Raw genomic sequence first — 13,416 nt, forward strand, 5'->3', positions numbered from 1 at the left:
ATTCAAGAATACATTCTGCCGCATTGCGGAGTAATATTCATGATTTATTTGTCTTAGAATAAGACAGGTGATGGTGGACGTAAGTAGGAGAAATGACTTATGAGTCATGAAATCCTATATTAAATTACATTTAAGACTACAAGGTATTCTCATACTTGATCTTATTAAGTAAAGATGTTACTTGATCTTTCTTAGAAGAATGAAAATTCAAGAAACACATAAAGCTTGATTTTTCACAAAGTACGTTTTAACAAATTCAAAGGGGCTCGATACTTGAGTCATTGGGTTTTAACTAGCAATTACTACAATTTGTGAATTGATAAAAGCTTGGTATTAAAGAAGGGTTGTAATTGGTACAACAAAGTTTTTTAAATCTTTTGGATGCCAGTAATTCGTAGCTGGATTTATCGATTTGATGGATGATCAAAGTATTTTGGAATTACCGATCAAAGTTCTTTGGATTTCTCGATTTGATGGATTTCTCGATAGATGCGCGAGAGGGGGAGAGGAGCCACGAGCTACTCCATCAATAAAACATAGGGATGTGCTAAGCGCCTAAGCATGAGTTCGTCACTCTCCACTTCCGCTTTCTTCGAGTGCCTGTGGTGGCTAGGAGAGAGGTCGACGTGGTGGTGTGCTCGATGATGATGCTTGGCGATATCGGGGAGAGGTGAAGCTTTACCTGCGGAAGCTTCCAAGCGACAACGAGGTGAACCACCCGCTACCTTTGCCTAAGGTGCTGCTCCGCACCTCGGGAGCTCTTACTCCAAGAGATTTTTGTCTTCCAAGATGGGAGGATCTTTGGAATCAGCGCGTCGCTTCAACGTTGACTCTAGCAGTGTTCTTCATCCCCGGGTTGGAGTTGGCGGCTGCTGCGTCGAAGCCATCAATTGCGTCGGTGGAGAAGGACCGGGTCGCATTCCAAATTGTCAACGTGAGGTCCTTTTTTAATTTCTAAGGGCTATGGTGTAATTACTTTTATTCTGGGTCCTTTATGTAACTCTGTCCGTTATGAATGAAGCTTCGAGGACCATCCGAGGCCCTTGACCCGTTCAAAAAAAGAGACAGAAGAAGAAGAACACTGCTCACGGGTGGTGGACTTCGCCGCTCTCCTCTTCGGCTCTTCCCCACTTCCCATCTCCGTCTTTGTGAGATTGATTAATTCATCCGCCGGAGATCAACAACCGCGCCGCCGGAGGCCACGATGCTGCCGTCGATCTTCAGCCAGAAGGGCGCCTCGGGCTTCTCCTGGGCCTCCACCGCCGACCAGGTCACCCAAGGCCTCACCGCCGCTGGTCTCACCGCCATCGTCACCGGTAACGCCCCTCCCCTCCCGCCTGCTTTCCTCTTCCCTTTGCTACCGCCCCTCATTACGATTCGGTTCGTTCCAACCTCAGGGGCGTCGAGTGGCATCGGCGCCGAGACGGCACGGGTCCTGGCGGCGCGCGGCGCCCACGTCGTCATGGCCGCCAGGAACGTCGCCGCCGCTGACTCCGTGCGCCAGGCCGTGCTGGCGGCCACCCCAGCAGCCACCCTCGACGTCATGGAGCTCGACCTCTCCTCCATGGCCTCTGTCCGCAAGTTCGCCGCCGACTTCAACGCCAAGGGCCTTCCGCTCAACATACTCGTGTACGCCCCTTCTACTCCCTGCCTCCCCGTGCGTTTCAAGGTGTTAAATCGCTTCGGCTAATCGGTTAGGAGTTGCACTGCACTGGTACTCTGATAGTACTTCATAGCCCCGACATAAGTTTGTCCCACTAGCAAAGTACTTCATAGCTGCTACCCTTGACGACTCTTGCGCGAGGACGCCTTAGGGCATCTCCAGCAGCGCGACGCAAACGGTCGCTGAGCGATCGTTTTTATCCGTCGTGACCGGAAGTGCGTCTGCGGCCTGTTCCAGCGGGGCGACGCAAAGTGACCGGGCCGTCCGCGGAGACGCAAATCTGGTCCAAATATGCGCCTCGAATGCGTCTCTGCGGACGTCCGAAAACGTCCGCTCGCGTCTGGCGGTCGTTTCGGCGGGCCCACCTGGCAACGACCCTGCGTCGATGCGTCTTCTTAAACGCGCCATCGACTGCAAAGCTGCGTCGCTTCGACACTCTGCGCCACGTTAACGGCAACGATGCCTCGGCTGCCCAGCGGCCGCCCACCTCCGCCAACCACGTTAATGGCGATGCCACGCGTCCCGCGGCCACCGCATGCCGCCGGTCTATATAAAGGGGGCGCGCGTTCTTCTTCTTCATCCACTCCTCCAAAGAAACCCTAGCCGCCACAAAGCTCGACCATAGCGCCGCCTAGGTGTTCGTGCGAGGCAGCCAAGCCCGCGAGGAAGTCCATGGCCGGTCCTGGTGGCCGGCGAGGCGGTCGAGGCCGCGTCCCTGGGCGCCCCCGTGGCCGGGGCAGGGGCCGCCGTGTTGGAGCAGCTACGGCCCCACGGTCGCCGTCGCCTGCGCCCTCCTCGTCCTCGCAGGAGGAGCGCTGCTTCGAGTTCCTCCTCCGCATCGACGACGACCCACTCGCCATCAAGCGGCTACCGGACAAGTTCGCGAGTTCGTCGACGGCGTCGAGCCGGCGCACTTGCAGCTACGGGAGGCCAGCTGCAACTTCTGCTGCTGGACCGTGGAGGTCCTGTTCGACGGGCAGGGCAAGATGTACCTGCACACGGGGTGGGACAAGTTCGCCCGTGACCTCTGTTAGGGCAATATGCTTGTTGTATTACCAGGGGGCCAAAGGCCACAATATATAGTACATGTACAGGTGCACATATGCAGAAAACCCCCTAACATATGGGGAAACTACAATAGACAAATATATACATCTAACACCCCCCCTCAAACTCATGGTGGATCCACAACACTGAGTTTGGAGAGTAAGAAATCACGGCTACTGGACTTTACCCATCTAGGGTGCGGCACTCAACGGCTTCGCCTAGCAGCACAACGCTTGTATTGCTCTCCCACAACCCCGTTTTCACGGTTTAGGCTGCTCCCATTTCGCTCGCCGCTACTACGGGAATCGCTTTTGCTTTCTTTTCCTCTCGGCTACTAAGATGTTTCAGTTCGCCGGGTTGTCTCTTGCCTGCTCATGGATTCAGCAGGCAGTTTAAAAGGTTGACCTATTTGGGAATCCCCGGATCTATGCTTATTTTCAACTCCCCGAAGCATTTCGTCGCTTGCTACGCCCTTCCTCGTCTCTGGGTGCCTAGGTATCCACCGCTCGAGTCTGTGCCTTCGTAAAGAAATCCGCCAACTGCAAATCTGAAGGCACATAATGAACCGCAACAACATCATCCTGTACCTGTGCACATGTGTAAAAAGCATCAACACCGATATGCTTGGTCAGCTCATGCTTGACCGGATCACGTGCAATACTGATAGCACCTGTACTGTCAGACAAAAGTGGAGTGGGTGTCGTAACAGAGACCCCAAAATCTACAAGCAACCACCGTAACCAAGTCACCTCAGCAATCAACAAAGCCATAGCCCGCAACTCAGCCTCAACACTCGAACGGGAAACTGCGACCTGTTTCTTCGTCTTCCAAGCAAAAAGCGAACCACCAAGAAACACACAGTAAGCAGAAAGCGAACGACGATCCGTAGGATCACTCGCCCACGTAGCATCCGAATAGCACTAGAGCTGGAGAGAGCTGGAACAGGGAAAGAAAAGGCGACGAGTGATCGTGCCACGAAGATAACGAAGAACACGGAGGAGATGACTATAGTGAACAGTGGTAGGAGCTGAGACAAACTGACTCAGAATATGAACAGGATAAGAAATATCAGGACGAGTGACAAGCAAGATAAACAAGACTCCCAACAAGATGGCGATAACGGGTGGGATCGGGAAGAGGATCACCATCGGTAGGACGAAGCTTAACATTAAGCTCCATAGGAGTATCGACCGTGCGCTCATCCCCAAGAGCAGACACGAGCAAGAAGATCCCGAATGTACTTCTCCCGAGAGATAGAAAAGCCATCGAAGTGGAGGAAACCTCAATGCCAAGAAAATAGCGAAGAGGACCAAGATCAGTCATAAGAAACTGATCACGAAGACGAGCCTTGACGAAGGCAATATACCCAGGATCATCACCAGTAATGATCATATCATCAACATAGAGAAGAAGAAGAGTACGTCCACGAGGAGAAGTGTGAACGAAAAGTGCTGGATCATGAAGACTAGGAGAGAAACCAGCAACAGTCACCACAGAGGCGAAACGCTCAAACCAGGCACGAGGAGCCTGTTTGAGACCATAGAGAGAACGTCGAAGACGACAAACCATCCCATCGGGAACAGAATACCCAGGAGGAGGCTGCATGTAAACCTCCTCACTCAACTCGCCATTAAGAAAAGCATTCTAAACATCAAGCTGGGAGACAGACCACCGGCGAACGTAAGCAACAGCAAGAAGGGTACGCACAGTAGTCATATGAGCCACAGGGGCAAAAGTCTCATCATAGTCACGGCCGTACTCCCGCCGAAAGCCACGAGCCACAAGACGCGCTTTATAGCGCTCAAGAGATCCATCGGAGCGAGTCTTAATTTTATAGACACACTTACACGTGATAGGACGAACACCGAAGGGGGAGAAACAAGATCCCAAGTGCCGGTGCGCTCAAGCGCAGCGATCTCCTCGGCCATGGCAAGCTGCCATTCGGGATGACGCTCGGCATCCCGATAAGAAGTCGGCTCGGAAACGACAGAGAGACCATACCGACTAGGAGAGTAACGAGCTGGAGCACGACGCCGACGAACAGGCCGTGAAGGGGGAAGGTCATCGGCGGAGGACAACTCATCGAAGAAGAGGAAGAAGGGACAACATCAGAAGGATCCGAAGCCGGAGAACGAGGAGTACTAGGTGGACTAGACGGAGGAGAGGATGGCACCGAAGGGGGCGTATCAGGACTAGGAGGGGGAGGAGACGGGATAGCGGGGGGGTGCATCCGGAAAAAGAATAAAAGAGATATCATCCACCGGGTAAGTACCCGAGGTGGGACGAGGATAGAAAGGACGTGTCTCATCAAACGTGACATCACGGGAGATGCGCATCCGACGACCAACGGGGTCCCAACAGCGATAGCCCTTATGCTCATCACTGTATCCAAGAAAAACACACTCAACAGACTGAGCGGTCAGCTTGGTGCGATCGCGAGGAGGGAGAAGAACATAGCAAACGCAACCAAATAAACGAAGTGTCGAGTAATCTGGAGAGCAACCAGAAAGACGCTCGAGAGGAATGCCACCTTGAAGGGCAGCAGAAGGCTGAATGTTAATGAGGTAAGTCGACGTAGCGACAGCCTCAGCCCAGAAATGCGGCGGAAGAGAGGACGCAATCATCATAGCACGGGTAGTCTCAAGAATATGACGATGCTTACGCTCGGCGACACCATTTTGAGCATGGGCGCCGGGACACGAGAACTGGGCAAGGGTGCCCCGCTCAGCAAGAACACCACACGAGGTGCCGGGAGATATACTCTCCGGCAGAGTCGACACGAAACACACGAATAGGCGTGGAATACCGAGTACGAACCATGGCTGCAAAACGCCGATAAATAGAAAGCACCTCGCTGCGAGAGTGCATAAGAAACAACCAGGTGTATCGCGAAAAATCATCAATAAACAAAATATAGTATCGATGACCCCCTTTCGAAGGGAAGGGAGCCGGACCCCAAACATCCGAATGCACTAAATCAAAAGGTCACTGAGATACAGACGCACTAGTAGGATAGGGAAGCTGAATCTGTTTGCCTAGCCTACAACCCTGACACGAATGTAAAGACACATCTCCTGAGACGGACCCCGAAGACCACGACGAACTAATGACGATAAACGGGAGCCACAGAGGTGACCCAGCCGATGATGCCACCGCTGAAAAGATCCGAGTGACGTAAGCAAGAACCGCAGGAGAACCGGCGGATGAAGTGGCAGCAGAAGGAACGCGAAGCCGCTCTAACTCCCGCAGCCCCGGGACTCAAGGCTGCGAGGGCCAGCTCCAACCAGGGCCTCGTGTACGGCGGTCCCGAACATCACAAGAATCAGCGTCAAGAATGACACGACAACCGAATCGGTAAGCCGACTAGCGGAAAACAGAGTTCATCTTAAGACTAGGAACATGGGAAACATCGGGAACGAGAGAAAGAGGTAGTAGAAAGGGTGCCTCGACCGGAAACAGGGAGAGAGGTACCATCGACCGTGATAACACGAACAGAGCGAAACAAGAGAGCGAAGAGCAGAAAGAATAGAAGATGCAGAGGTCATATGAAAAGAAGCTCCGGAATCCGGATACCACGGGGATGACGTACTCGATCGTGTGGAAGAAGGTGGTCGCGCGGTGCCGGAAGAGCCGGGCACGGAACCAGCAGCATCCGTCGAGGAAGAGCCCGTACCAGCCGAGCGGACCACGAAGACCACGGATAATGTCCCGATCAGATAGCGCAACGGCAGAAGATCCCGATGAACCGGCCCGACGACGAGTAAGATGCGGCGGGCGTAAGCCGGGATCCCTCTCGCCGGCAAGTAGAGATAGTGTGGCCAGGCCCGCCACGGTAGGTGCAAGGAGGTGACGTCGAACCACGAGGCTGCCGGGGCCGACGCCGACCCCGGAATGGAGGAGTAGAAAGTATCGGCTGTGCCGGAGGCCGCAACGAAGTCGGCGGCATAGGAGGTCCACGAGCAGACGGCACAGGAGGGCCACGAGCAGCAAGAACAGAGGGAACCTCAAGAAGACCAACACCACGAAGACGAGTCTCCTCAGCACGAAGCTCAGCAAGGACCTCAGAGAGCGGAACACGACCACGGGCAAGCAGCTGGGCCCGGCGCGGCTCAAACTCCTTACGGAGCCGCGACAAGAACTCAAAAACGCGCTGAAACTCCAGATCCGCGCGCACGGTCGGACAACGAGGACGAGTGGCACACACAGTCGTACGGAGAGAATCAAGCCGACGCCAAATAGCAGCACTCCGAGTGTAGAACTCATCAATAGTAGAATCACCCTCGCTGAAGGGCATGCTCTCGCCGGACCACGGACAGGTAAAGAGCATCACCGGACGGCCGATAGCGCCGACGAAGAAAAGCCCACCGAGCGACAGCGGTGGGAAGACCCATAAACTCAGCGAAGCATACCGAGGCAGAACACCGGAGGTGAGAACAGCAGCAGCACGAGCATCCTCATCAATCCACCGAGTGTACTCGATCGGATCCTCGCCGGTAAGTCGCAACGGCGATAGAGTGGTCCTGGACCTTCCGGTCATAATCAGCCGGAGCGGTGTCATCAAGCACTCTTGGCCGCATCCTTATCCGCCCGAGTAGCATCGGGGGCAAGGGCAACAGGTGGCGGTGCAACAGGCACCGGAGGAGCAACGAGGCGCGGCGGACAGGAGACCTCGCCAGAAAGCACACCCTAAAGACGAAGACCGCGCATGTGGACGCGCATAAAGGCAGCGAAATCAGGGTAATTCGCGCCATCAAAGATCACCGGGCAGCGAGGGATCGCAACATAGCCCGAAGAAGACATAGTTTTTTTTCTTTCTTTTTTTTTGCCTTTTTTTTCTTTTTTTTCCCTTTTTTCTCAGAAGAAAGTCAACTGCAGAGGCAGAGGAAGAAGCACGGCCACGCGCGGGCCGTCGGAGAGCAGGGAGCAGCAGCAGCTAGGAGCGGGTGCAAGGAGCGGGTGCACTTCACGGAAGAGAGCAGGGAGCAGCAGCAGCTAGGAGCGAGGTGCAAGGAGCGGGTGCACTTCACGGAAGATCGGAGCAGCACAGCAAGGATCGGGTGCACTTCGGAACAGCACTTCGGAGCAGCACGGAGCGGAGGCACGGAGCAGCAGCAAGGAGCGGAGATCGAATCCGGGGCGCGGCGCGACGAACCAGGGAATCCGGGCGCGCGCGGAGGATCGAGCACACGGAGGATCAGGTGCCGGGGCGGCAGGGCGCCACACACGGGGGAGGAATCGGGCGGCGAGGCCTGCCACGCGCAGCAGGAATCGGGCGGCCGGGCGGAATCGGCCGATCGGGCGACGGACGGGACGACGGACGGGAGATTGGAGATTGAACAAGCAACGTCCGTCGGGGTACTAGGGGATCAATATTTGCTCTGATACCATGTTAGGGCAATATGCTTGTTGTATTACCAGGGGGCCAAAGGCCACAATATATAGTACATGTACAGGTGCACATATGCAGAAAACCCCCTAACATATGGGGAAACTACAATAGACAAATATATACATCTAACAACCTCGACCTCGAGCCCGGCTGCCAGCTCACCTTCCTCTACGAGGGGGACGGCGAGATGATCGTCAAGGTGTTCGGCGACACAGCCTGCCGCAGGCACTACCACACCGACGACTCCAGCTCCGACACCGATAGTTAGAACGTTGAGTGTTCTTTCTTTGCAACGAATCTGGCTACGGGCCAGACGAAGCCAGTAGTCGAGGTTTCTAGATGTTCACCTCATCGGTAGAACCAACAAGGGCACCATCTCCTCCCGCTGGATTTTCCAGTTTGGGTGATTGGGTGTGCCCTTGAATGTTCTTTCTTGGCAGCGAACATACGGAAATCAACACAACTGGCTTCTTTAAAAAAATATATATTTGTGTCCACCATGGTTCAAACTATGTGTTAGTTTGTGTAAACCATGTTCCAAACTATGTGTTAGTTTATGTAAAATCATGTTTCAAAATGTTATATTTGAAACTATGTTTAAATTGAGAAGAGGGAAAAAAGTGCGTCGACCCGCTGAAGCAGACCCCAGACGTAAACGGACACGCGGACAAAAACGATCATTTTTGCTTCCGCAGCGCGACGCAAACGGACGCTCGCGGACAGTAAAATCCGTCGCGCCGCTGGAGATGCCCTTAGTCCTGGATGAACACAAACCTCGCAATATTTTAATATTTACATCTAGTATTTTCATGCTCTTCTCGCTCGCACGCTTGTTCAAGTGTACTTTATAGCTCACTGCATTTCCCTGATTATATGATGCTTTCTCTGGCAGGAATAATGCAGGACTGTTGGCAACTTCCTTCACCCTCTCAAAGGATGGCATAGAGATGCAGTTTGCAACTAACCATGTTGGTATGACTACGAACTCACATCTAGTTGACTAGCTGATGATGAAACATACCCTGATATGCAATGCTTCATCTAAACGTGTTGTTACCGTTGAAATTTACTTCCCACCCTCCCAAGTTTGAAATGGAATGGTGTTGCCTTAACAAAATTATGGATGGTGTTATGTTTCGTTACGATCCCTCTACTACTGATACAAGATCCGATACAAATTGTGTAGAGTTACACAAATTCAGAGAGGAAGAAGGGGACCCGAGAAGAGCGGCTGCCAGTAGCGTGTCTAGTTTCTCCAAACCCTTTCCCCTTGCTCACATCTGGATTTGAGGCCAATCCTATACACCGACCAGGTCGGTGCCTACCAGGCACCGCACACCCTGGTTGGGTATTGGGCCTAGCCCATTTTTTGTTTTTTTGTTTTTTGTTTCTGTTTTATGTTTTCCCCCTTTTGTTTGTTCTTCTGCTTTCTTTTTTATTTTCTTTTCTTTTCTGTTTATTTTTCTTTTTTGTGGAAAATCGAAAAGTTCAAATTTGAAATAGTTCAAATTCAGAATACATTCAACTTGGAAAATGTTCAAATTTGAAAAGTGTTTAAATTTGAAAATGTTCAAAGTTAAAAATTGTCCGCATTCGAAAAATGTTCATATTCGGAAAATGTTCAATTTTGAAAAATGTTCAAATTTTAAATTTTTTTTTGAAAAAATGTTCAATCTCCATAAATGTTCAAAGTTCTTTTTTAAATAGATTTTTTTGAAAAACAAAATTAAAGTTGTATTTTTAAAAAATCTGATTTGAAAATGTTTTAGCTTTAAAAAAATGAAAATATATAAACAGCAAAGAGAAAAAAACAGAATAAAAAACGAGCTTACCTAATGGGTCGTGGCCCACTATACAGCCGCTTGGTCGGAGGGTGTGCGGCACCCCGTTCGCACCGACCCGGTCGGTGTATAGGAGCTCCCCACCTGAAGCGTGTTCGCTTGTCTCGTGGTAGTTGGGCCTAGAGTCACCGGTACCTTGGGTTGGGCCTCCGATCTCGCTTGCTTTGTCGAGCAGGTGTTGTGCCCTCCTGGGTTGGCCCGATTGACGTAGTTGTGGCAGCAGGTGACGTGGTAGGACCATGGCTAACATGTGTTTTCAAACAACAACATTTTAAAATATGACTCTGGTGCTATAAAATTCAGGGCACTTTCTCTTGACACATCTTCTACTCGAGACGATGAAGAAGACCTCTTGTGAATCAAACGTGGAAGGAAGAATCGTCAATGTTTCATCAGTGGGCCACAGGTTTACATACCAGGAAGGCATCCGGATTGACAAGATAAATAATGAGGCTGAGTATGTAAATTATTTGTTTCCCTCCTCCTGTTTACTTCATTTAAGGCAAATCCATTCAGTTGATCTTCTGATCTTTGTGTTGTGCAGGTATAGCGCCAGTGGAGCGTATGGCCAGTCAAAACTTGCAAACATTTTGCATGCTAATGAACTTGCTAGAAAATTTAAGGTATGATTCGTTCCACCAAAGTTCTCTGAATGTGGTCCATTCATTATATTTTGTGGTTGGGGCATTGCACCATGTCCTGGTTTGTATTCGAGTTTGTTAGGTCGAGTCTATATGTCCGCGTTTGTTCCAAACTTTCAACACGAGTAATTATGCTCAAGAAACTGAGCTGTTTTGTACCCGATGTGCATGTCATTATTTCATTTGTTTCACTGTTTATCTGCGTCCAAAATAGTTGGAGAACTATCTGCATCGAACCTGATAGACTAGTTGTGTGTCAGACTTTTGTAAACTGTTTGCATGTAACGCTTTGTCTGTTTTCAGTTTCGTTTTCATGTTTAATAGCTTTGTTTGAGCTCACCTATGTGAAATAATCATGATCGTGATAGTACAACATTTCATCTAACAGGAAGAGGGTGTTAACATCACTGCAAATTCTCTCCACCCTGGATCTATCATCACGAACATTCTGCGCAACCACAGTATCATAGATTGTAAATATACTTGACAGATATTTCGCGCTCCTACTTTCACAAAAGAAATTTCCTCTGTGCTTTGAATAACTCATGCTCACAGCAACAAAAGAAGAGAACAAAGTAAATGTTAAGATTTAGAAAGAAACGGCAGTCATCAATCAAAATGATGCAAATTACTTCTAGCTGTGAACATAAACGATACTTCTACTTGTGGGTTAACATTAGATTTCCGTTGGTTAATGGCTTCTTTTGCAGGGGTAACCACTCTTCTCGTCAATATATCACATGCAGTTCTCCATGGGAGTCTTGGTATGTTGCTGCTGAAAAATGCTAATCAGGTACACTTGTGAAGTACTATGCTCAGTCTTCAGGGTCCTTATCATACTAAAGAATATAAATAGGAAAAAAGGTAATAAGTGTCTACCATCTCGTGTTATATTGCTATGTTACTCTGTCGCCAACTTGTATCCTGGGGTCTGCCATGTGCCTGCAACTTGTCTGAAAATGGCATACAAATCTTTAGTTTTGGAGCACAGTCTAAATAGATTGATAATATATAGTTTCATCACTCTTGTCCTAGGTTTAGCGATCTACAAACCGACGCTTCTTTGTCAGATTCAGGTCCCTACAATTAAAGATCTACTCGCATTTACGGTCTCTGCAAGATGACCACTACCATATTGTACTATATTGATAGTACAACTCTGGATCTCACTAAGCCATTTGTTTACGGCTATGCTAATGTTTAGTTTGCCGTTATGTGGCTGTTGCATTCATTTTTCCGTGCTGCCTCCGGGTTGTGCCGTGTCGTAACTGGAACAGTGGGTGGCAATCTAGTGACCTGCGCTGCACTTGGTCTGCTACATGCCCCTTAAACTTGAAGATCTAGCTTCGCATGTATGATCTCTGCAAGATGACCACGACTATACTGTATACTATATTGGTAGCACAAATCTAGATCTCGCCAAGTCATTAATTTAATGCCTATGCTAAGATTGCATTCCTCCAATCTTGGTTTGCTGCCTGCCTGGACCTGCCTGATACACTAGCCTTGCATTTGTGCTGCTAACAGGGGGCGGCAACCACGTGCTACGTCGCGCTGCACCCGGGCGCGAAGGGTGTGTCGGGGAAGTATTTCTGCGACAGCAACGTTTATGAGGCGAGCGAGAAGGCCAAGGACGTGGAGCTGGCCAAGAAGCTCTGGGACTTGAGCATCGAGCTCACCACCTGAAGAACGCTCCTCGTGTCCTGTGAGAGATTATAGGATGGGAGGAAAGCGATACAGTATTGCAATGTGCCAATGTAGACACCTGACTGAAGCTTTATCGGAACGATGGTGAAGCAGAGGATTTGGTCTCTGAAACTGTTATACAAGTGGAGGAAACACATGGTCTGTCTGAACTGCGCTGTGTTGCTGCACCAAGATGGTGTCTGAATTTTATCTTGTGAGGTTATTCAGGTAGTTGGGTGTCCTTTTTGACACTAGATCACGGGCCCTCTGGCAGAGTGTTTTAGGAAGGGACCGCCGTGATCCAGATTTGCGCCGTGTACATATGTTCCTGGCCCACTATACATATGTTCCCGGCCTTCGCTCGTGGGCCGTGGCACCCCGTGCAAAAAACCTTTCCGGTTTGCCCACAGCTTTGTTTGGTAATCAATCATTAGAGCATCATCATTAATAGGGTACCTGAAAAGTACGAGAATTGGGGTGCACCTAGGCATCAGTGTGGCAGTGTGGCCTCCTTTGTTAAATACTTTTTGTACTTTTGAGTTTAAAAGGTTCCAAAATTTATTTCTGGAATACACATACATGGTATGTATATCCGTTCAAAGTTTCAGTAGAAAACTTGTTTTTTTTGGGCTGCAGAAAAATAAATATCTGACAGTATATACTGCTTACATACGTGTTTTTTCTCAGAAAATTGTCTTTTTGAATTTCCAAAAATATAATGTATTTTTAAATGGAATTTTTGGCGTACATATATAGCTTTAAACAACAAACTATGAATGATAGCAAAATAAATTCAGTAGTTCATACACATTGATATGGGCACGACGTTCTAGCATTAAGATGACGGAACACATCTCACTAATACTCTTTTATAAAGGAGAAATTTCTCAAACCAAGTTTAAGATTGAACAACGTATTGCCTCAAGATCATTAACATAATTTTAATTAACATAATACCATTTTGAGCAAACAAAGCCACCTAGATGGTCACTAGATGAACAATAACATAAGTAATCATTTATCCTTAGTGAGTTAACCAGGAAAAAGGTAAAACCCATAGCAACGTATATTGTTGTTACTTCTACATGCATACTACCAAATTACTCTAACTAACACACACATCACCTTTCGGGTTGTTTCATACAAGTT

At 49.4% G+C, this 13,416-nt stretch overlaps 1 protein-coding gene across 3 annotated transcripts; it reads left to right on the forward strand.

Annotated features, from left to right (window-relative positions):
* Positions 1 to 1,204: 1,204 nt before the first annotated feature.
* LOC124691258 (short-chain dehydrogenase TIC 32, chloroplastic-like) lies at positions 1,205 to 12,437 on the forward strand. Of its 3 annotated transcripts, none has more exons than XM_047224532.1 (8): positions 1,205 to 1,316; positions 1,398 to 1,629; positions 8,992 to 9,071; positions 10,244 to 10,397; positions 10,485 to 10,563; positions 10,970 to 11,060; positions 11,228 to 11,271; positions 12,109 to 12,437. In XM_047224532.1, exons 1-8 carry the CDS (start codon positions 1,205 to 1,207, stop codon positions 12,265 to 12,267), a joined length of 951 nt encoding a protein of 316 aa, XP_047080488.1. In that variant the 3' UTR covers positions 12,268 to 12,437. The 3 variants fall into 3 exon arrangements, with proteins under 3 accessions (XP_047080488.1, XP_047080487.1, XP_047080486.1); XM_047224531.1 differs by lacking the exon at positions 11,228 to 11,271 and adding an exon at positions 11,328 to 11,374 and having other exon boundaries at positions 10,970 to 11,054; XM_047224530.1 differs by lacking the exon at positions 11,228 to 11,271 and adding an exon at positions 11,322 to 11,374 and having other exon boundaries at positions 10,970 to 11,051.
* The last annotated feature ends 979 nt before the right edge of the window (positions 12,438 to 13,416 follow it).

This window comes from Lolium rigidum, chromosome 2 (assembly GCF_022539505.1).
Source record: "Lolium rigidum isolate FL_2022 chromosome 2, APGP_CSIRO_Lrig_0.1, whole genome shotgun sequence".
Taxonomy (NCBI): domain Eukaryota; kingdom Viridiplantae; phylum Streptophyta; class Magnoliopsida; order Poales; family Poaceae; genus Lolium; species Lolium rigidum.

Bases quoted from the DNA above. Each gene is read 5' to 3' on its own strand.
- LOC124691258 (XM_047224532.1), top strand. From the start codon at position 1,205: ATGCTGCCGTCGATCTTCAGCCAGAAGGGCGCCTCGGGCTTCTCCTGG. The intron at 9,072-10,243 runs GTATGACTACGA...TATAAAATTCAG, and splicing joins GTTTGCAACTAACCATGTTG to GGCACTTTCTCTTGACACAT. The intron at 11,272-12,108 runs GTTAATGGCTTC...TGCTGCTAACAG, and splicing joins TTAACATTAGATTTCCGTTG to GGGGCGGCAACCACGTGCTA.